This window comes from Indicator indicator, chromosome 21 (assembly GCF_027791375.1).
Source record: "Indicator indicator isolate 239-I01 chromosome 21, UM_Iind_1.1, whole genome shotgun sequence".
Taxonomy (NCBI): Eukaryota; Metazoa; Chordata; class Aves; order Piciformes; family Indicatoridae; genus Indicator; species Indicator indicator.
Genome location: NC_072030.1, coordinates 9,164,630 through 9,188,690, shown reverse-complemented (window position 1 = coordinate 9,188,690; position 24,061 = coordinate 9,164,630). Strand labels below are relative to the sequence as shown.

The window sequence follows — 24,061 nt, the reverse complement described above, 5'->3', positions numbered from 1 at the left end:
TCAGGTTAATGGTTGGACTTGTATCTTTAGGTCTGTTCTGCTGCATAGTGTACACTTAGAGCTCTCATTGAAACTAAATGCCTCAGGTAAGACATGCAAATAATAATGCTGCCCTTTTTTTTATTTCTTGAAAAAAGAATTACTATTTTCATTTTGCAGGTGTTTAGATTAAAAGTCATGCTTGAATCTTCCTTGCAGGCAGGGCAGACGTGCAGAATGCTTGGGGGTCTTCTCTGCACACTGTTTTTGCTGCAGGTGAAGAAATGTTTGTGCCTTAGGATATGCAGGCATAGCTCAGCCTCCTCTCATATTTCAGACTCCTAGACATTTCTGGGCTCTGCTCAGTTTGACTGAGCCCCTTTTTGATCCTCTCTGTAAGCCACAGGGAGCACAGTTCATACATCGCTCTTGTAAATTAATTATGTTAATAGTTGAAGGATGGAGTCATACCAAAAAGTGTGACTGTACCTCTGAAATCACCTAAGCCTTTTGACTCTTTCCTTACACGTATAGGGTCTCTGTTTCTGAGAAGGCAAAATCAGCATGACTGCTGGGGATACATCCCATTGGCTTCCTTATTCATTAAGTCAGTCAAGACATAGTGTCAGCTTTGTAGTGTTGGTAATGCCACATACAGTCACTTTTTTTTTTAAACCCTGCAGCTTTGGTTCCATTGTCAGTGTTAGTGCTGTCATTCTGTCTTTCTGGTTTCTTACTATTCCCTGTTCTAATAAGTACATGCCAGACCACAGAATTTAAATCATAGAATGGTTTGGGTTGGAAGGAACCTTAAAGATCATCTAGGTCCAATCCCAGTCTTTCAGACTTTTCACCTTGTAACAAATATGCCTGCTCTGGGTCACTGAGTAGCCCCACTGTTCTTTGTATAGTTGAGGCCAAGCAAGGTGGCTGGATTATCTCAATCAGAATATGCTCAGCTGTGCTAAATCTGTGAGACTGCACCTGGCCAGTTAATTCCTGTGAAATCCAACATTTGGTTTATGTAACTACTGTTTCAAGGGCCACTCCACAACATAGCTTCCAAAATGTAGAATTTTCCTTTTTCCAGATTTGATAGTTTCCTTAATAAAATGTGCCACTTCAAATGCACTTTCCTTTCAAGCCAGATTCCTGTGTAACTTACCTCTGTAACATCACTATTTACTTTTTTTCTGCATGCCAGAGAAATGGTAAGAAAGGGTAGGAAAGCTGATTAACTCATGGAGCAAGTTACAGCAGTGTGGCACAGTTTATATCCTTTGGTTGGAGAAAGTCTCAGGAGAGAACTCTTGGAGGGCAGTGACCATTTTGCTTTTCATCCTAAGGCTTTTCTTATACTGCGGGAGACTTTTACAAGATGAGAATGACATTTTAGTTGAACTTTAACTACAGGGCGTCAAACTACAACCTGAAGGAAATGGGAGAATAACAACACTGCCAGTTCTTTTTGCAAGAGACCTGCAGCATCTTGTTGCAAATGAGATGTCAATCCTGTAATTACCAATTCAGTCAGTATTAATTGTGTGTGTGTGTGTTATTTCACATCAATCACTGTCATTTCCATATAGTCAGGATGTTTTATAGAACTTAATTTGTAAACAATATGCAAAAGTTTAACCCACTTTATATTCAAGTTGTCAAACAAGCATAATCTTCAGTGACTACAGATAACTCTGTGCAATTGTGTTTTGCCTCCCAGGGAGGAAAAGAGAATGGTTTAGCTATTTATTTCTATAAATAGACTTTTAAAATCCTGGTAGGTCCTAAGGGAAAAACAAACATGCATTAAAGGCCATTAGTCCACATTCAAAACCATTGTAAGCAACCTGTAACATTTAAATGGAAGAAGCAGGGTACAAAGTTGAGAGTCAAACGTAAAACTCATTCTAGGAATTCATATTTTATGAAGGTATATTTATTCTTGATTTAAGATGTGTCCAGGCAAACATCATCCATGGTTTCCCTAGCAAATGGAGGTCCATGTTAAAAAACCGTTTAATCTCCCGATTCTCAATTTGTCAGTTTCAAACATCAGAATTTGCTTTATCTTTATCTGATAGATTTCAGAAAGCTCCCTGTAGGAAAATTATATGTGTACTTTTTGCTTGATTGGCAATGAACACTATCTAAATAGGCTATTTTTTATAGACATTCCCTGAAAGAAAGGTCTGAAATGTCCAAGATGAAGAGAGGAGTTGTATTGTGTTTACGGAGCAGCAATACCTATACACTGCTGTAAAAATATGATGCTCCTTGTTTCCCCTAGCAGACTCTAAATGAAGTCTGAGGCTGTCCTACATGATATATTCCTTCTAAACTGCTCATTTTGAGGGAAAAACTACAAAAGACCTATGTCTGCTCTGTATGAAATAGCATTGCTATTGATCAATTCTGTTAATTTATGACACTGTACCTGCTGATAACCTGATTTTTAATGTATCTGTGCAGAGTAATTTTTATCTTGCATTTGAAATTAGTGAGTTCACTCATGGACGAAAGTAGCTAATTTGTACTGAGGAGCTAAGAAGACAGTATGATATAGCAGGAGAGACTTAGGAGACCTTTCTATGATTAATCCATTGATTTTTTTTTTTTTTTTTTTTTTGCTGTCATTAGTCCACCTGCAGGGCTGTGAATGTGTTAAAATAGCAAGCTGAAAATTTTGCTGCTGTTGGCAAGGCTTCTGTAGGAAGGGCACCATTAGTGTGTGTGTCAGGGTCTTTGTATTCTGCAGCTTCAAACAGCTTTGCAGTTTAGCCATATTTTGCTGAGGATGAAAGGCAGTTTGTAATGTCTGATTTTTAGGTGAATCAAGAGAGAATCATGGAGTTGGATAAAAAGAGATAAGAGAATTTTCCAGACACCAGTGATAGTGATTCCTAAGTGAAGTTAAAGATAATATTTAGAGTCTGCGATGGGGAGTTCTGCTTTAAGTTCTGCTATATGGCAAGGGAAATATGTTCACCTTTTGATAGCCTCTTTTCTCTAAGAGAAACATTTGAAGTAGGACATATGGCATGAACTGCCCTATGCAAGTGTATGCACTGAATTCTTTTTTAGAGAAGCACAAGAAATGGGCTGATTCTCTATCAGTTGCTGAAAGCAGCTCCAACAATGAGCTAACTTCTCTGCTGTTCTTTTCTTCCTTCCTGCACTCAAGGCCAGAAGTCTCTTTCTGGTGTGAGAATTGCAGTGCTCTTAATTGGTTGGAATACCAGGATCCAGTTTTTCTCTGTTAATGAACCAAGCTTAATGTGTGATAAGGCATATCAGCTAAGAACGTTTGTGGGGTTTTTTCACGCCTACAAGGGCTATATCTTGTGTTCATTACTCCTCTCTTCCTTTCATTTGTCTCATGTTTTTGACTTTTTTATTGTCTCTCCTTCCAAACATCTCAGTGCAAAGCTGATGAGGGTCTTGCATGTCTGGAAGCTGATCCACTCTTGCCTATGGTATCATTAAGTAAAGAAGGTGTTACCTTCTACTTGATATGCTCTGCATGTTTTATTATTTAGGATGGTAACAAGCAACTGTGTAGACTTGTGTGTCCAGCAGGTCTAGGGAAGTTCTTCTACCTCTCTATTGTGCCCTGGTGAGACCACATCTGGAATACTGTGTCCAGTTTTGGGCTCCCCAGTTCAAGAGAGACAGAGACCTGCTGGAGAGAATCCAATGGAGAGCCATGAGGATGATTAGGGGACTTGAGCATCTGCCCTGTGAAGAGAGACTGAGAGCCCTGGGGCTGTTTAGTTTTGAGAAGAGAAGACTGAGAGGGGATCTGATCAATGTCTATAAACATGTGAGGGGTGGGTGTCAAGTGGAGGGGGCCAGGCTCTTTTCGGTGGTTCACAGTGATAAGACAAGGAACAATGGGTTCAAACTTGTACATAGAAGATTTCAGCTCAACATGAGGAGAAACTTCTTTACAGGGAGGGTGACAGAGCACTGGAACAGGCTGCCCAGGGGGGTTGTGGAGTCTCCTTCTCTGGAGACTTTCCAAACCCACCTGGATGCGTTCCTGTGCAGACTACTCTTAAGTGATCCTGCTCTGGCAGGGGGGTTGGACCTGATGATCTCTTGAGGTCCCTTCCAACCTCTGATATACTGTGAGACTGTGAACTGCCTTCATGACACAATGAAGTAGAACATTTAAGATTGTAGACCGGTAGGTTTTCAGATGCTCTGTGCTTTTATTTTCTTAAGGATGAGTGGACTGTGGCACTCTTGTTACACTCCTACTTGATGTTTTATCTTTCCCATTGGTCCTCTCATATCTTTGTATGTCAATTGTGTACAGACCCAACATCAGTCAGATGTTTCATTTTGCTTGGGAAGCCCCACATTATCGATTCCAGTTCTCAGAACTGTACCAAGTGGTATAAACTAGATCTTTCACTATATTTTTAGTTAATTGTTTTCTCATGAGCATTTAGAAGTCTTGTTTATAATGTTCCCTGTACCCAAGAGAGCCATTCTATCTTTCAGAACCTTGCTCTTTTCCCACAGGTCAACACCATCAGCTTTCTTCTCTCACTGCTTTCTGTGTCTGATCCCTCATCTTGTCCTTCTGCCTAGTTTGTTCTTTGAAACAGACAATGCATGTGTTCCTGTAGTTGCTCCACTGCTTTACTTCATTCACCTCAGGCTTCCCTCTCTTTATATTTCATTTAATTTTGTGTATTTTTGGCAAGTATTTTTCAAATTATATGTTCTGTTCTTCAACTGATTTGTGAGCCCAGCCTGTCTTTCTCCTCTACCCCCTAGACACCAGAGAACTTTAAGTTCTCTTTCGCTTCATCTTCTGTCTTGCCATCCTGTTTCAGCAGATATCAGTATCCCTTTCTTCAAAGGACTTGCTTAGCAATAACAGCATTTCTGTTTGATCATGTGGGTGCCTGAATTGCTCATCCTGGTTTAATTTTTACAAGTCTTTGTACTTGAGCCTAGGTTTTTCAGAATAAAGACTCATGTGTCATAAATACTTCCAGACTTTGTCAGGCTGGTGCTGCAGCTTCTCTGCTAGTCCTGCTTGGACTCAGTAGAACCATTACTGTTTTTTTCTTTTTGATACAGATATTGACAGACTACCATGGTCATAATTTCTTCAAAACCGGAAGCATCTTCCCAAAGGTTCTTTGTTACCCTCTTGGCTGGATTTTTCTTCTGTTTTTATTTCTTTGCCCAAATGATAACACTCACTTAGAAATGTAAGTACAGAGGCAGTTTGTGCTTGTGCTAGGGACACCTGAGACCAGCCAATGTCCTTCATTCTTTGTGCATGTGATATGCTTTTGCTCTGCTTGTATCTGTCTTTCGTACTGTGAGTTCTTCAGAGAAAGGATGACACCTTATAGATGTGTAAAGCAGTGGGCATGCTGTAAGCGCTCTTGCAATAACATATATTAGAGACATTTCTCCTCAGATGGAATGCCTGAAGAGGAGGCAATGCAATGAATAATGCACTGTTGTTATCCCTGGAAGGCAGCATAACTTTCCAGTTACGGATTTCTTGCTGAACTACCGCTGGCAGCCCCTTCTGAACAGGTCTGTGCAGTCAGTTACATGCACTTGTTCTGTGACAAAGCAGCACTGGCTTATAGTGATAGGAACGTACTGAATGAGTGTATGACCTTCTCTGAATGTGAGCTGTCTGCAATGAAAGTCCCATACGGTTTTCCATATGCTTCCTAGGTAACCATCAAACCATTAATCTATGGTGTTGGCTCCAAGAGAGGAAAAACAAAATGGCCCTACAAGAAATAACTGACTTCTAATCTTTATTCTTTCTAATCCTACACCTAGGTCTATCTCCACCTTCTTCTCCCTCCTCAAAAACCCCTCAGAAAATCCAAACCAAAACAAAGAAAAAAAAAAAAACCCACCACCACAAAAAAAAAAATCAAATCAACAACAAAAACCTCAAAACAAACAAACCTCCAAATCCCCACAGATATGTAAAATTGTGACTGTGGGTTTATCGTTCAGTCACAAGTTCAGGGTACATATTTCTGTGTTCTCAAGAAGGAATTGCCAAATTTTAGTGCCGTACTCCTCTCTGATTCTAACTCCCATTAATAGTGAAGTATAAAATCATTCTGTGCAGCTTCATTTGCTTTTTTCCCAGTGAAATATATTTGGATGAACTTATCTCTTACCCTAGCAATGTGTAATTTTACCTATGTTTCCATCTGCATAAAACAGTGTGTACATGTTTTAGAAGTCAGATGCATTATCTGACCAGATTTTTTTTCTTAAAATTTTGTTTCTAGATGACACTCAGCATCTATGTTTGGAGGGAATATTAAAATACTGGAGTAGGGTCTTTATGGTGGTGTAAACTGCATATAGACCTCAGATGTCATGGTCTACTCATTCTGGGTTAGTTCACAGATCACTGAATGGTGTGGACAAAGTACTTAACTTTTCTATACCTCATTTTAACTCATCGTACAGTTGAGATAAATTAGTTACCTGTTTCATAGGGATGTTACAAGGACCGATACATTATTTATATGGCACTTTAAAACACTGATATAAGTAGGTGATGAGTATTAATGGTGAAGATACTCAGATGCAGAAGTGGCACTTGGACACATAATAGCCATTTCTGCCTCTGAAATTTTTCCCCTGGCTATTGGTGATAGTGATTTGCTATAGCTTGTGACCTGGGGGAAGCTACTTAACTTCTCTGCCAAATGGGACAGACTTCAAAGGCATTTAATCTACAAAGAGCTTTGAAATCCTCAGACAAGAGGGGCACTATCAGTGAGTTTTATTAAAGTTGTCGTAAGTCATCTGAGATTTTTTGTAAAATGTTTCAGCTTGTGCTCCATCATACATGCTAAAGATGCTTTCTATTCCTTTCTATTTTAACTTTATTGATTAACACATCCTGTGCTATTCTCTGAAGTTACTTGGCAGAGAACTGGACGTGTGCCAAGTGTGCTGTCACTTAACCTTAGAATTGACACTGATTCATGTTCTTTTGTGACAGGTAACCACTGCATGGTAAAAAATACTTGACTTTGCAGTCTCTGGTACTGCTTTTTCAGGATGTTCAGATGAGAAAACCAAACCAAACAACTTACTGGGATGGGGGGTAAAAAATTTATTAAGTGCTTGTTTAACATGCATCTTACAACATAGCAGCCACTCAAATGTTGACCGGCTGCCAACCATGACTAAAGTTAAAGACAGTGGTTGACAAACACTGCAAGTCAGTTGTTCAAAATGCCTTAGAAGATGTCCAGATGATCAGAATTGAAAACACTTGGAGTCAATAGAAAGGGACCAAATTAGCAGCAGTACAACTAAGTAGAGAATTCCCCTCAATATGGATTTTTGGTTTTCAGGCCAAAATTAGACTTTGAAAAAACATGATCAGAGAACTTTCCACATCTCTAGCACAGCACTCCACCTGCTGACTCCACAGTATCAGTTAATTAGCAGTGGTGTTCACAGAGTATCAGTAATGTTGATGGAACAGATGCTTTGGCATAGCAACAATAGGGACATGCTGCCTGTGTTCTTAAAAAGTAGGTTCCCTAAAATCTTTGGCTCATGATAAAGTGCTGCACAAAACATCTGTGGGTTAGCAAGATGGTGCTAGCAGTAGCTTTAATTTTTCTTCATGAAGTATGTTCCACTGCAATATCTTGGAAACAGCATGGTAAAACACTGAAGGGGAGAAAACCTTTGTAAGAATACTTTAAAATGTTGTTAAGAAAGTCAGTCCCTTGAAAGGTGGAGAAAATGGACTTTTATTTCTCCAGAAAAAGACCATTTAATATAACTGCTGCTTTAGTGTGAATAGTTTTAACATCTGACAAAAGGGGAAACACACACACCTTCTCCTCCTGCTCTTTTTGAGTAGTGACTCTACCTTTTTGAGGCTTCAGAGAATGTGCCCAATCACACCTGCAGGCATTACAATCCATAGTTCTATACCTAGTATGTTTTTGGTGAAGCTAAATCTGAAAAAAGAACCAGGTGCAGAGAGAAATTTTTCTTTACAGAAAGATGAACATCTACTAAGAAAAATCTGCATCAGGGCAGGATTCAGTGTTTGATCAACTAATTACTCAAATTAAGCACTTCATTTGAACTAGTTCAACATTGTGTTTTCCTAATGTTTTAACATATCTTTTTCTGAGTTTTTCTTTACAAATTTCCCTGTAAGTCCATGCAGACTAATAATTTTCATCTACCAATAATTGCAGGAGTTCTGAGTTTGTTTTTACAGAAAGCCTGTGAAGCAAAGGTGGCCAGTAGACAGTGACTAAAATCTCAATGGGAAAATATTTCACTCAGGCCTGAGTACCTGTATTTACTGAGGCTTTAGAAGTAATTCAGAACAACGTGGCTTGATATTCAGATGTACTTTGATTTATTTTAAGCTCTCCATAAATACTTTAAAACATATGCCATATAATACTGCTGTTTATTCAACAGTCTGACAGCACTTTTTTATTTCCCTCTTTTCTCCCTCCCCCATTTCCAGTCTCTTGACTCCAAGCTTGAAACATGTGCCATGTGTCCTTTCTGTTGTTTAAATCTATGGTAGGTGTAAATACATCATTATAATAATACAAAATTAAGTTCAGTATTTCTCTGGAATTGCTGCTTTAACAAAATGGTTGGCAATTACAAGGTATCAATTCTAAAAAAGGCAAATGATTGCTAAGTTCAAATAGCTGTAGTGCTTGAGCTTCTAATTATATAACATCATTAGAGCCATAATTATATAACATCGTTAAGGGACCGAATCCTCATGTCTGTCCTGGGTTCTTGCCCAGGCTGCCTTTAGGAAGGCTCTGAACAACTATTTGTGTATTTTTATTGACAAAGATATGGTGTAAATAACTGGAATTAGGTATGTTAACCTAATTGGCCTGAGTGCATTGCTACAGAGGAGTGTTTAGAAGCAGGTAGTTGGGAATGATAAGTAGATACAGCTCACAGAAGAGCATTTATGAAGTGCCCTTGATGTAGAAGGCAGTAGCACAAGTGATCTGGCCTGTCAATGCATATTGGAAAGTGTACAGACTAAAGACAGACAAGCTAAGGAACCTTTTAATAGATTATCAGTTTCCATTAGACTGGCAATGGATAAAAGGGGTTTGTGGAAAACAATGGTTCATGCACATTGTGTTGCTGCCTCTTCAATTGCCTATGTAAGTACTCGCCTGTATACAGCTGTTGCTAATTGCTATATGTAAATATATATAGCAGTAAGATACGATATATCCCTGTTCCAGGCCAAAACAGCTGCTGCAGTAGCATTCCCTGTTTGTATAGAGTGGATTGGGAACAACTGAATCTCTGAAAGTAGTAGTCAAAAATGACAATCTAAAGCAAAATTCAGCCCCTGCCCCTTTTTTTATAGTCTGGTGGATAAAGAGATAAAGGCAAACACTTTGATCTCTTTGATTATCAGTGTTGCCTTGTGCTAGTATGAATCCCTGGTACTTAAGTAGAAGACAAAAATGGACTCAAGCTAGCTGTGAAGTACAGCACTGGTTTCCTACCAACCAGATGATGGATGCTATGGCTATTTCAGTAGAGCCAAATTTCAAATGCTGGAGCTTTATGTAAATACATGGTCTAGAAGTTGGAGAACCATATAGCAGGACCTAAGTTATCAATGAGAATTGTTATTCTGTCTTGACAGCAAAAGGCACCCCTATTTTATGCTTGCAGGTCTAAAATATGTGCTCAAGAGTACAGCTTTAAAATAATTCATCTTTTTACAAAGGTCTACTTAGCAATAACAAAGATATTGTTAGTCTGTGGACAAAAAAAAATGTATTCCCTGCTACAGTTGCAGTTGAAAGCAGTCGTTATGGCAACTATTGCAGTATCTTTATTGGTATTTCTGCTGTACTGTTTGGGAGGGACAAAAATCTCTCTTGCTCAAATGAACGTGACTGGTAGATTGGGAGACTGAGAGTCAGATAAGGATTCTGGTAATGTGTTTTCCAGTTAACCTCCCACTCCCTTAGGGGATAGGGAAGCAAAGGCTGCCCATAAATGCAGACAGATTGCACACAGATAGACATAGGATCAGAGGACAATTTCCAAACCCCTTGGTACCCAGAAGGCCTGGCTGAAAGTACAGCCAGATGGTTTAGCATGTCAATCTTGGTAGCCAGATCTCTATGTGCTGCTCCCAGGGAAGTGTGATGTGTGTCATTTATGAAGCGTCCAGAGGCCCTATCTAAATATCTGACAAGAGTCAGACAAACTGTTGCCTGCTTGCTCAGTGGGCAATTTAAGAATACTCTGCAGCAATATTTGTATTACTTCTGTGGATACTCTCTTACGTGCAATACCTTCTAGTTGTAAAATTAGGTTTGCATTCAGCCATTTGTCTGCAGCTTACCTGCAAAACCTGTTTGTTTGGCTTCAAGGTTTCTCTTGGACTAATTTTTTCCTCAGTTCTTTGTTTCAGTTGGTGGTTTTCCTTTTACAGTTTTTAACTTTGTTTGACGCTACTTTTGCTGTGCTTATTACTGTAACAACAGAGCACCTGCAGAGGTCAGAAAAGTGTCGTAAAAACCATTGTAATCTCACAGGCAACTCTTGGCACACATCAAGCCAGAGGGATTTCAGCTCAATTTTTGTCAGCAAGGGTAATACAGGTGCTGTTTCTGAGGTAAACACTGGACACTAAGGTGCAATGTGGAAAAGCATCTAGTGTCAGCAGCTGTGTTGTGATGGGTTGTGACTGGAGGAAGGGTGGAAAAAGTGTGTGAGTTGCAGAGGTTCAACAGCTATAGAAATACCAGCACAAGCCTCTCAGCCATACATGGCTTTGTGCTGCTTCTTGGTCAGGAAATAAGCTTTAGGCAAGTACAAGCTGTCTGATCACTTTTTTCTTCCTCTTCTCTCTCATGTTGTTTTTCTGCACCTTCATTCTACAGCTGCATCTCTGCTGGGTAGTTATTAAGCCATCAGTATCTACAATTGGGCTTTGCCTCTTAACCTATGAGCTCTAAAGGGACATTTCTGACAGCAGAATAAAGTAATCTTGTTTGCTGACTTCCAGCTCTTAGATTCTGACTTTATGTAGATGAGAGGTTCTGGATCACTTTGAAGGCACACCCACCACGTCAGTACCACTTGTATAAAGATGGTAAAATGCCAACTATGTGTTTCTACTATATGCTGTGTACTATCCAAACTTCTCTGTTGGATCAAAGAACGAGGGAGTGCTCTCTGATGACACACACTTGTTTGGGAGCCAGATGCAAACTTTTTCACAAATTAGCAGTCATGAAGCCCATTTTCTTGAAAGTTTTAGAAGGGAAAAGTGAACTCTGGACTGCAAGCAGACCTCTTGCTCATCCCATGGTAAAAACATCCCTTTAGAACAAAGGAGAAAAGCTGTGGCCAGGTATACAGAAGCCATAACTAATGTACTGGAGAAGCTGGAGAACATAGAATGCTCTCACTCCTGTACATGATGGATCCTTGGGCATAGTGGGGGAAAAAAACAAAGTGCATTTTGAGCTGTAAAGTCTGGCTTTGATTAGGCTATAATTTTGAGAAGACTTTAATTCTCTTGTTCAGTGTTTGAATAAAAAGAACTGTTAGGCTCAAGCTGATACTCCTTTAGCACAAGAAGCAGGACACAATTAATGAAGGCTGGCATTCTCCTACTTTGATCTTGAAAGATCATTTGATAAAGGATATTGGAGAGCAAAATGTGCAGCATTATGCAATCACACAAGGAAAAAATCGTAGTTGCATTCAGATGGATCCTATGAGTTGCACCATGGAGCAATCTGAGTCTGTGTCCCCATACCCTGTCCTGTTCCCTCTTTGTGCAGTGCCAGCCATACCTAAACACAAAGGGAATTGCTAGCAGATTACACTGCTAGAGCTTCCTTCCATCACTCTAACAGAAAGGCAAATGAGCAGCCACGATTTTAAGAGATGATTGAACCCTGACACAGCTGATCAAAAAGCTTCAGTGATACATATCAGACAGTGCTCTGTGGGGAAGTGTGAGGTGTGACTTGTCAGCAAATCTGATGGAAAAGGCAATTTTCATATACCTCTGGCTCATGTAGTAATCTTTAATAGTCTGCTGAGTCTACAGTGTCCCTTAACAGTGCCAGACACTGTATTGAGGTAGAAGAAAGGTATAGATCAATAGGCCATAATTCAATTAATAATCAGGAGTTGGGTTTTAATAGCCATGTTCCTCCTGTAAAGCTCCCACAGAAACTGACATAGAAGAAAAGATGATAGCTCCCAAGCTAATTTGATTATCTGACAATATTAATCTTTTATGAAAGGGCATGAGAACGTTTTCCATGAAGTAAATGATACCATCTTCAGACAATCTGAAATCTAAGTGAATAGACAGGCTTCTGAAACTACATCAGTAAACCTTGACTTCTGTGAGCTTAGATATGATACACAATGTTCTTTTCAGATGATGAGCTTCATGTAATTTAATCTCTCCCAGGAAACTTCAGTCAAGGATTTAATACCTGCAAGTGTCACTTTTCAGAAGCAGAATTATTTTCCATCCTTGACAGCAGTTATAGATTGCGAGGCCAAGTAGACGAGTCATGCTATGGGACAATACAGTGGTTTATATATGAACTGTTCCAAGTCTGAAGTATCATCTTGAAAATTTCTGTAGCTGCTATCAGATTTGGGAGTAGAGAGGCTTTATCTCTGACTGCTAAGTACAACAAAATCGTACCAGCAAGATGCCTAGGCACAATATACATGGATGGGAAGAACGGAGGTGGCATGTGTGGAATTCAGCTTCATTCAGCTGCAGATGCAAGGGTTAGGTGTCTAATACGTAGCCAGCTAACCTGGCTTTGAGGCAATGCAGTGTAAGTTTGGACTGTACTTTTCTAGGATAGGAATGGGAGACAGGTGAGAAAAGTAATACTTGCCAGGTGTTACAACTAATACTGCTTTCGTGATTTGGGATTGGTTTTCTCTTGTATTAAGCATACCCAAGTAGAATGTGCTCAGTAGTAAAGCATGTGAGGAATAGTAAACATCCAGATGATTCACTTCTGTAGGGTGATGATGATGGGCTTTGTCTCTTAGTAACACTAGCTCACTCCAAGTGGCTGCCAGATCTGACTAGATGTGTTCAGCATAAATGCTCTGAGCACAAGATCTGTTTTGCAAGTTGCTTGCCATAGGAGAACTTTTCATTCTTGTTATTGCAGTTCTGGTCTTGTACTTTTTTCAAGTGTTTAGGAAGATATTTGCAGCATCCAATGTGGCTGGTAAGATTAAATTTTTGTACAGGTTTACAGTGCGAGTTCTGAACACCACTTACACATATGTTTAAACAGGGATTATTTCTGGAATTCAGCATGAGTCTTGCTTGAGGCATCCTTTGGGAATTCAGGCCAATTACTCATAAATATGGAACTGCTGCTTTCCTTAAAGTCAATGTATGTGTGCTGACTTATGTGCAGATTCATGGTTGTTACTAAGAAGTATTGGCACCACAGGTTGTACAGCACTTTAAACATTTGCATGAAAATATTGGTCTCTGGATTTGAGTAAGAACTGCTTGGTGCTCCTCAGAGGGAAGTGGCAGAAGCTTTCAGTTTGTGATTTGTCACTGGTTGTTCAGGACGATCTGTAGATACACTTGCGACAGATGTTTGGCATGTATTTGTAGTGTCACTTCATTAATTGTGAGCATTTTTAGAGCATTTGGAAGTCAAGTGATAAAAGACTTGCTTTTCACTGTGCAGAGGGCAATTATACAATGGTAAATAACAAAAATATGCACAGAAAGCTGTTATCAACAGAGGCAGAAGATAAGAACGTAGCCCTTGGTGGCTTGTTTTGAACTGAAATGAGTGCTCTTATACAATGTCATCTGCAGCAAAATATTCACAACTGGTATGAGAATCACTGTCACCTGTGGGCATTTTACATACAGGTATTGCATTGTGTATTTGTGTTTTCAGAAAACAAACATCTGCCTGAGGTTTACTCTTTGTGTGCCACTTTTAGGGCAGGTGTTAAAAGATGGGGAAACAGCACTGAGATGGAAGCCGTTTTAACAATGATAAATTAAAGGAATTCCATCAGCCAGAATGATAGTGGTTATGGTAGTCTGTGTGTGCTGACACAAGCTTTCTCTTCGTTCTTGGACCTGAGAGAAGGCTTTTGTCAAGTCTTTGCCAGGTATCTCCCTCTAGTGCTCATAAAACCCCAAAAACCAAACCAGAGACTGCTCAGAGTGCAGCAGGTCTGTTCAAAGCAAGGGACTGGTTTGATCCATAGTAATTACATTTCCGTTATGGCTGCATCACCATGCACTGAAGTCTTAGTCTCTTTGTTGAAAGGATGCTTCGTTTATTTCAGGCTACTCTGTATGAGTTCTGTGCTTTTTCTCTGAACGTACAGCTTGCTCCTTATTCATCTGGAATGCCTGTGGAAAAAAATAAGTCCAGTTGGTCGATGGCAGAGCTTGGGAATGCTCAAAATCACTCTGCAGGCAGTGTGCAGAGGGTTCTCCCATTGAGATATTCCTATATTCAGGGGGCTTGGTTTGCTTGTGTAGCAACCTCCCTTTTCTCTACAGGGTGAAAATAAATCTGCTTCATCTTGTCAAGCTGTGGTACCCTGACACTCAGTTTATTGATGCTCTTTCAGGGTTCTAATTTTAATGTGAGTTTTCATTTGAACACGCCTGAGGGACCTCTGAAGCCAGTCAAAGTGCAGGTGTTAAGTCCACCTTTATTGGCTGTTACTCTTTTCTTGCTTCTGTGTCAGCTTTCTCTTCTCGGAGCAGCAGACATATGGTCACTATGTATAGCAGAACGTTGAACACAAAATTAACGTGCACATGACTTGCTAAACAGTTGTAAGAAACAATACTGCTAACTGGTCCTGAATGGGAAGCCAGTCAGTAAGACAGTTTGGCACACAACCAGCGCCAGAAGAGGTTATGACTGTTACTTAAGGGAACAAATAACAGAGTAAAAGGAATGAATAACAAAAGAGGGAACTTACATACAAATAAAAGCAGCTGGAAATAAGGAGGCCAATAATGCTAGTATTCTATCTCATCATCCTCTCTCTTCCCTCATTTCAGTCTTAGCTGAGATGTTGTGGCACTGGATTCACACCTCCTTACAGGCAGAGAGAAAGGTAGAGGGAATTTGTACTTCTTGCTGTTGGTCTTGGATGGAGCCACTGTGTGGTAGACAGGGAAGGGTGTGTTTAAAAAGAAGGCAGTTGTAAGAGCTATGAACAATTGGTAGGGAAATGCAGTCATTGAAACAGAGGCCAACCCACTGAGGAATGTCAGGGGTGTTTCATTTATTCCTTGCAGTAACTGCTGTTTTTCTTTTGAAGTTTTGTTTTTGTTTTTTTTTTTTCCCCCCCTCCTTTTTAATTTTCAACCAGGGGGAGCTCTGGGGGTTCTCTCTGTAGTTTTATTTAATAGTAGTAGTGAGGCAAAAGAGATGGGTGTGTATTTTATGGCTCCATACACATCACACCACACCACACCTCCTCCCCATCTCTGCACACTAGTAGCTACGGTGACCTAGACAGGTCTCCCTTGAGGGATAAAGGAGAAAATCCTCCCTGCTAGTAGTGTATTAGTGTGCGGGTAGGACTTCTTACCACAAGTCTGGAGGACATTGATACTCATCAAGATCAGGCTTGGATTCATGAAAACAACGGAACAACCACTTAGCTTCCAAATGGATTTCCATAGAGACAAGTAGACAATAATAGTGTTTGGACTTTTTTATTCAATAAAAGTTTGAGTTATAAATATTCTCCATTTGTTTCCTATTTACAGTTGTAAAATATTTTAGGATAGCCTACCCATCAGCTGTCATTCAATGGCTCTGTAAATGCCATGAAAACATCATTGTGAAATAAAAACATTTGATTTCCAGCCCACAGACCTAGTTTCCACACGCTCACAAAAGAAAATCAAAGGGACAAAAAAAAAAAAAAAAAAGAAACAGGGGGGGTGGGAGGTGAGAGGAATACAGTACAGCAGGCAACAATGCAATATTTGCTACACAGTAGCAAAAGAAATGGGTAAAAAATTTAGTCTGCTATGCTGACAAGCTCTTCAGGACATTTGTTATAGACCAGCGCTGTCCAGTGCATTTCTGAAGGACGAGCTGAAATCCAAATTCGTTTTCATTGTTCTCCTGTAATTCCAGGCAACGCTTGGATTTCCGGTTCTGGATTGGACCTCCCTTTAAAGATGGGGAAAAAAGAGAAGTGTTTGGATTAAATGCTGTGGATTTGTTGCATGATACTGTGTGACAGTATAGCTTCGAGAACCATGCAATGTCAATCTACTAAACTCCATTGCTACTGTGAAAAACATTTCAGTTCCAGACAAGATAAGCACTCAGTTGGATCAGGGGTGAAGGTTCCATTTTTCACAGGCTGGTTCAATCTCTGATGCAGTTTAAGATGGCCTCTATTGCCTGGTTACCCTTTTGGGAGATGGGGTTTCTGTGTTTCTAGCTGTGCTTTTGAACCGTGAGCCAAAATAATCCTGTTTGTTCCAGTCACCTAGCTTGGTGGCACTGCTGTACCTCTGAAACATTGAAAAAAGGCAAAACAGGACCAGCCCCTTGGCCAGGAGTGTCCTGTATGGAGGACAGAATGCAAAAAAATAGTGTATTCTTTGATTGCTAGAATGTAGTGTATTTTACAACCTTGTGGTGCTAGTCCTCTGTATTGATTCTGATCAATTCTCATCTTAGTACTGCCATGTTAAAGCCCTACCTTCACTGTTGATTTGCAGCAAATCTTACCTCACTGGGGATATCACACAGTTAACTGTAGACTTAAATTACAAATAAATCATCATGTAGATAACATAAATTTTGTTTTAACCTTTGCTCCTAGTTTAAGTTGATTCTTTCACCCTCTATCCTGTCAAATAAAGGTAATAGATAACTCGTACACATCAGAGTCTGCAAAGTTTCTACTAAGCCATAATTTGCGGAGAAGTCTGAAGGTCTGCCTTTCCCTAGAGTTTCTTGGACTTGTGTTGCAGGGAGTTACTGACTTACACTCCATTCTTTAATTGGTAAATTTAAGTCAGTACAGATTAGTGCAGCTAAAGCACAAAAAGAGCAGCCACATTTAAATTATTTATTTGTACAATGGGGAAAAAATAGTTGCTATAAAAACTCCACCACCCACCCCCACCTCATCAGTTTTGTTCAAGTCTTGCTTATACCTTGCATTAGAAAGTCATATCTGTGATAGATTTCTATTATAATCACAAAGATATTGGCATAAATCCTACAGAAGTGCTGAGTTTGCTTTTTCAGAGAAGGGTAGCTGGTGCCATTCAGTACAAGGTCAGCTTCATTCAGACAGGTGCCTGGGGGTCTCCTCCTGTCCTACCAGCAATACTTAGTAAGTGCTTTCTCTGAGAAGTGCCTTCTACAAATAATTGTTGGACCTGGCTCAGGTACTACAGAATCAGGTTTGAAAGGTCTAAGTTTTAATTACAGCTTTTGGAAAGAGAGTGACCATTTCTGGAATAATCTACAACATTCAAAACATGAAGCTCCCATGAACCCTCCTTGGTAGGCAGTTGGCATTGCTGACTTTAGGAAACAGGCATACAGCAGGCATCTGAACATACCTCTGGAATGAAATGCAGAGTCAGCTTGTGTTCTCCCATGGCTGTACAACTATTACTGACATTCTTATTAAAAACAGGAGTTAAATTTGAGTCTCTGGTGGAGGCATAAACTCTGTGCTATCTGTAAGCAATAAACCTGCTTTGACATACAGGAAATCTGAAGAAGCTAGGATAGTAAGTTAGCCAAAGCTTTATTATATGCTATTTGTTCCTTGATGTCAAACACACACCATACCTCTCCCAGTTATTCTGGCCTTCTAGATCTCACTGTGGTGAGTTTTATTTATTTTTTTTCCAAATGAATTCAATGAGGAGGAGTTAGCCAGGAGGGGTGGATTGCTGCTTGGGGACTGGCTAAGCATGGGTCAGTGGGTGGTGAGTACTTGTATTGTGCATCGTTTGTCTTTCTTGGGGTTTATGTCTTTTTATTATCTTCCTTTTCATTACAATTACTACTATTATATTTAATTTTTACTTTAGTTATTAAACTGTTCTTCTCAACTCATGAGTTTTATTTGGGTTTTGATTCTTCTCTCTGTCCCACTGGGGCAGAGGCAAGGCTGCATGGGTCTTAGTTGGTGGCTGGGATCAAACCATGACAGTCCAGGAAGTTAAACATAATAAAAGATATATGCTAAAGGTAAAAATACTTCCCTTCATCTTGCAGCTGAAGAATGCACAACCTGAAAAGTGATTTGTCCAGTAGTGCAAAGGAAGGGACCAATGACAGAGTTCCTATCTCCTGAAACCTTGCCACTTCACTTGGTAAGTGCTGTTTATCTGTGAATTTGAAGAAAGCATTCTGGATTGGGCTACTCTTTTGCATGTCTGTCATTATGATGCCATATAGTACCTTGTCAGCAGCAGCTGTCATCTGTGATTTTTGGATGCAGCCTATCTGGACATAAGAAATGAGGAAAAATCAGGTGGAACTAGAACAAATGGTTTCTTTGTAAATAAATGTGGTGTTTAAAATTCTATGCTAAACTATGCAAATAAGGTATCTGTTTTGAAGGAAAAACATGGGTATGTGCTAACTTCCTTCTAAATTAATTCAGCACAAGTGTCTTTGGAGCTTAAATGTAGTCCTCAGGAGAGTAAATACTGCATAATGTGATATGCTGGAAAAGCCTTGAAATGCACCCACTAAAAGCTCATTTTACTGTTCTATTCACACACACACTTTCTATCTGGCAAGTTCTACACCTTATTTGCAAAGATTATAAGTTGCTGCCAGAAAATTACTCCAAATGGAAGACTAAACTTATACAAGGAACTTTTGGTTGCTCCTAACTGCAGTATAACTGCAAGTAAATTTTACATCAGTTGTTAAAACACATTATTATAAACTAATATTTCTATATAATACTTTTCCTGCATGATTTGCATATATATTTTCATGTGTAAGTCGAAGTCAAGTATTCAAAATCGGAAAGACTGCATGCTTTAAGATTTTTGTACTCCTAAACAATTCCATTCTGCATACATGGGACTAAAGAGTTTGTAGGCTTATAATAAGACATAGTTCAAGAAGTATAAACCCCAAATACTCTAATACATCTGTTTTTCAGAAGCATTTCATATGACAGGAACACTGGTTAAGTTGTACATGAGTTAGGCACAAATTTACTAGAGCAAAAAGAAAAATATTAACTGTCATGTTCTCATGTCTAAGCAGAGCAATGGCTCAGGTTCTTTGTCCTCCAGCTGTAACAGCTTGTGCAGTTATCCACTTAGGTAGAATATTAAGTACAGGCAAGTTAGGGTACTATTTGATCAAAAATGGGCAAAAAGGAGCTGAAGATAGAAGAAAATGCTGCTGATGTATTGGACCCATACACCAACACTGCACTGGGTCACCTGGCGCCTGTGGAATGCTCTTTTGTGGTTGAGGGTTAAAACTGAACAGTTGGCAACACTAGTTATGTAAAAATGAGATGGCCTCTCTGAAAATACAGGCCTTAACCTCCTAGTCTGTTGGCTCCATCGGTTGAATAATCAGGTTCTGGTTTGCTTTATATTTCTCCTGCAGGATCAAAATTTGTATTTCTTTTAACAGAATCACAACCAATCTGTTCTGAGCTGCCAGGCAGATAGCTCTGCATAATTATAGTTGTATAGAAGCACAGCATGTCTTATGCTGCAAATACATACTGAGAGTATTTGCATCCTTTAGGATTAGAAGTACAGCATAAATTCAAGTTCTTGATAAATTAATGATGCTGTTTTTCTACTCTGTGGCTCTCATAATGGAAGAAGTTCATGGGGAACACTCTTCCCTTAGACACACAGCTCTACTGAAATGAATCCCTCTTGCACACTAATGTCCTTGGCTAATGTATGGGTTGAAAACTCAGAGTGGACATTAGAAGGAAAGTGACTGCTGTTTAATGGTGTTAGCTTCCATTTCTGCTCTCTGCCTGCTCAGCAAGAGGTCACAAGAAATTGGTACAGAGATTCTCTCTGTGTTTCACATGCCTCCTGTTTCATCTTGTCACACAGTTTGCACCATGTGTTGCCTTACTTGTTTGGGATGTGGTTGTGGGTAATGGTTCTAGCTAGCAGTAGTATTGCACATCCTTTGATTTGCTAAGATAAACACAGGGAAGAATAAATCAGAATGATGGCTTGGCAAAGGCTAAAAGCTGTAAAAGTAACAAGGTAAATTCTTTCTTTATATAGCTACATGGGACATCTATTTATCTATTATGTAACAGCGAGTAAGCATGATGATTTAGATCTCATTTAATCTGTGGAATACTGTAATAACTGAGTAATTAATTTTCTTTTCTCTGTCTTCCCTTTTCCTTCCAAAGCAAATCCTGCAATGATATTTGGGAAATTATGCATATGAAAATTACAGCTGTCAGCAACACGTTTTATTTACAGCTTCTCAGAACAGCATAGATCACCCCTCTGAACACTTCTGAACTGAAACATTTCCTGTGGAAACCTCCAGCACTGACTAGAACCACAATTCTCTGTGACATGTAAAAGTAATGGCAGCAGCACAGGCAGATGTGACTGCTGGTGGGTATGGGTATATGACAGTGCTGAGAACAGGCTCTGCACAGCTCCTCCTCCCATGAGGTCTGTGATGAATGGCAAACCCCTATCGGTGCAAGCTCTTCTCACCTTTCTATGGCTGGAAGTTGAATTACTGCAACACACTTTACTCCACCTGAAAGCATTCAACAGGAAACAGCCTTAAAAGGAATAATCTCATAGGGCACACTGCAGAGCTAAAACCCTTTCTCATATCTCTTTTTTACACAGAGCCCTCACTTGTCACACTCCTCACAACAGCGCACAGTGACAGTGTAAACTAGTCTGGTGAGAAGCATAAGAAACAGCCTTATCTATACAACTACATACAGATGTGAAGACATTTCAAGATACGGAGTAATTACACAAAGACTTCCTCCATTTACCTTTGTTGTGCTGCTGGAGAAATCCTAACATGCTGAAGATGCCCTGATGTCACCCAGGTGATGTAGATAAGAGATGAATTTCATTTGCAGGGCAGGCATTATGTCTCAGATGCCTTTCTATCAATCAGCAATAAACCTGAACCAAGCAGACTGGAGACTGAGAATCTTCTTAAAACCCCAAACCAGTACAATCCCTTCAAAAACCTAATCACAGCATTTAGAATGTGCTAATGTGCTATGTCTTAGCATGCAGTATCACAGAGTCAGTTCAGAAGAGTGTGGTGTTAGCCATAAGCAGTTTCTACTGAAAGGTGTCCCAGGAAGTTATCTGTCCAGGTACACTGGCCTCCATCTCCTCCAGCTCAGAGCCCCTTCTCTCTCACACAGCAGCCCATGTAACCCAGTCACCATGCAGTGCCAAGGACAGCAGCTTTGCTGAGCATGTTGGACAGTGACCATCATGCAGATATGCTGCTGCCCTGCTGTTTCCTGCAAGCACTCAGTTACAATGGGGAGCAGACTACTGGGGCCAGCACACTGCACCTGCTCTTTGCCCTGAAGAGCTTGCAGGCTGTGAGCAGGTTTAATTGCTTAGCACTAAAAAAATAGTTCATGATGCCAGAGCAGTTTCCTTGATACCATGTTTAAATTAACATTTTAGTAAAATTTTGACCATTTTACTACCATGTAATGCCTGTGTTTCTGTCCTCTCTGCCTCACGTAATTTCTGGTGATTACTTACTGTTTTGCTATATGGTCTAATTTTGTTCTGATTAAGTGAAAAAGTGGTGAGACATACTGAACTAAGTAACTGTCAAATACCTAGAAGACTTTTTAGCATAAAAGTATGCTCAAAATAAACATTTCCCTAAGAGAAGACTTGACAAGTAACCTGAACAATAAAATTCTGGAATACTACCCAATTGATGGGAGTCTTTTCAGGACTGATTTACATAATTTGACATAATTACAGTTACAAACACTTGAAGAAGCCTTGGAAGGAAGAATGTCACTGAAGCCTACATTTTATTTGGTGTTGTTGCATTTGGCAGCTGTACAAAACTGTGGAGCGTGAAAATCTGCTCAGATGGATCCTGACTATACAAACACAGAGTACAGGCTTTGAATGCTCAGTGCAAGTTTGTCCCTTACAGACAGATCCCACACAATCTACCCAGGCCTCTGTCCTGTCAGCCAGAATGATGTATAAGGAAGACAGTTTGAGGTGCTGCTTCCCTCCTCATGAATGCCCATCAAATGGTTATTTTGTCCTCAAGGGAGCAACGGACATCTGAGTGTCTGAGTCCAGCTGCCTGTTTTGAGGTTGTGGTGGTGTGAGGTAGCCACACAACTGAACATTCCCAAACCAAATATTTTTTTTTAAAAGGCTTGAGATCTATAAACACACAGAGATATATGTATGTGCACACACACACTTCTAATCAAAGATGCCAATTAAGAACTAAAGAATTCTGTAACAGACGTACAGTAGAAGCAAGACCACTATCTGATGACCCTATTTTCTACTTTTTGTCATAAGGATTTATCTTATATTACACTTCAGTAATGTAAAGGAGAAGAAAAATGTTATCTAGAGAAGCCCTTTCCCAAAAAGCTGGACAGGCTTCTGTTACCCACTTGCACTGCTGTATTTTTAATTCTCTCTATCATCAGATGTTCTTACTGAATGGCTACAGAATCCAGAGAAGTTAACGCATACCTGCAGCCACAGGAAGCTGCTATGAAACCCACAACTAACTAGGGCCAGTATTTACATTTTAATTAGTATTTCACAAACTTAAAGACTACATAAGCATCAATACTTACAGTCTTGCTTATTTGAAGTAGTTCTGCTCTGCATAATACGGAAAATGAATTCCATAGCTTAAAAATGTCATAAACAATACATTTTCCAGATAGCTTCCACTCTGTTCATAGAAACATTCTCTCACCAGAATAAATGGGAGCATTTCAGATAGAGTTAATCAGTTGATCTTGGCAAGTTTTGATTACTCATGAGCTTTCTTCTAGCTTACAGAACAGACAAGGGCTGTGTACCATGCTTTATGTTGTGAAATAATGGCATTTTAATTGCAATGGGTATTACCAAAATCCTTTTTTGAACAGCAAGTTTTTAATTATTTTGTCTCTGAATTTATCATAAGGAAACAACTAATTAGCTTTCACTTCTCCTGGACAGAAGTTTCTTTGTAGAAGACTTAAGTACAGTCCATGGAGTCTAGTTTAACAGCATTGCACCTTCACTGGGAGGTTGTATTTGGAGCATGGAAATACAGACAGAAGACAAACCTAAAGCAGTTAAAAGACTATTTCTGAACGATCAATAGTTAAATATCAATGCATTCTACTGCTGCCTCCCAATTCAGTTCTAACATAATTAGTATTGCAAAATAGCCATAGTATTCTGTAGTAGAAACCATTAATTGTCACCAATGGCTTGTTACACAGAGCATTCACTGAAGAGGTGGACAGCACTGAAATGTTGCTGAAATGCTACTTAAATATATTAATTATACTATTTGAAATGGTACCAAAAATTAAGTGCAGAGATGGCCACAGTGAGCCCCTGTCATAATGAGACTATTGTTGCAATTTGAGAGAATATATAATTAAAACTCTGCCCAGCAGGAGACTGGAAGTGAAAGCTAGGATGTCTTTTCAGGTTAGGGATTTAAGGTCTGCTTGAGAGCTATGCTTTAAAGACAAAAGAACTGGATTATTTTCAAGTATAACTACCAATTATGTTGATAGTATGCTTTTCTGATTACTGTCCAAATGCTCTCTGCTCTAAGGTAGATGCTGAACTGTATTACCAGTACCCTAAAGTATACTGGTCACAGCTGTTGAAGTCAAAGTAAAACAACCTAATGAGCTGGCAGAAAACATATTTGCAAACCCACATGGATAGTACAGAAAAAAATGCAGGAATAAAACTACCTTAATGGTGAGCCTCAGTCCATGGGCTGGA

The 24,061-nt window shown here is 39.6% G+C and overlaps 1 protein-coding gene across 2 annotated transcripts in view; it reads right to left on the bottom strand.

Annotated features, from left to right (window-relative positions):
* Positions 1-15,969: 15,969 nt before the first annotated feature.
* Positions 15,970-24,061, bottom strand: part of GALNT18 (polypeptide N-acetylgalactosaminyltransferase 18) — a 175,393-nt gene continuing 167,301 nt past the window's right edge. For both annotated transcript variants that reach the window (XM_054390463.1, XM_054390464.1), the window contains one exon: positions 15,970-16,226. In XM_054390463.1, the coding sequence (XP_054246438.1) occupies positions 16,080-16,226 (147 nt within the window). In that variant the 3' untranslated portion in view covers positions 15,970-16,079. The remainder of the gene's footprint in view (positions 16,227-24,061) is intronic.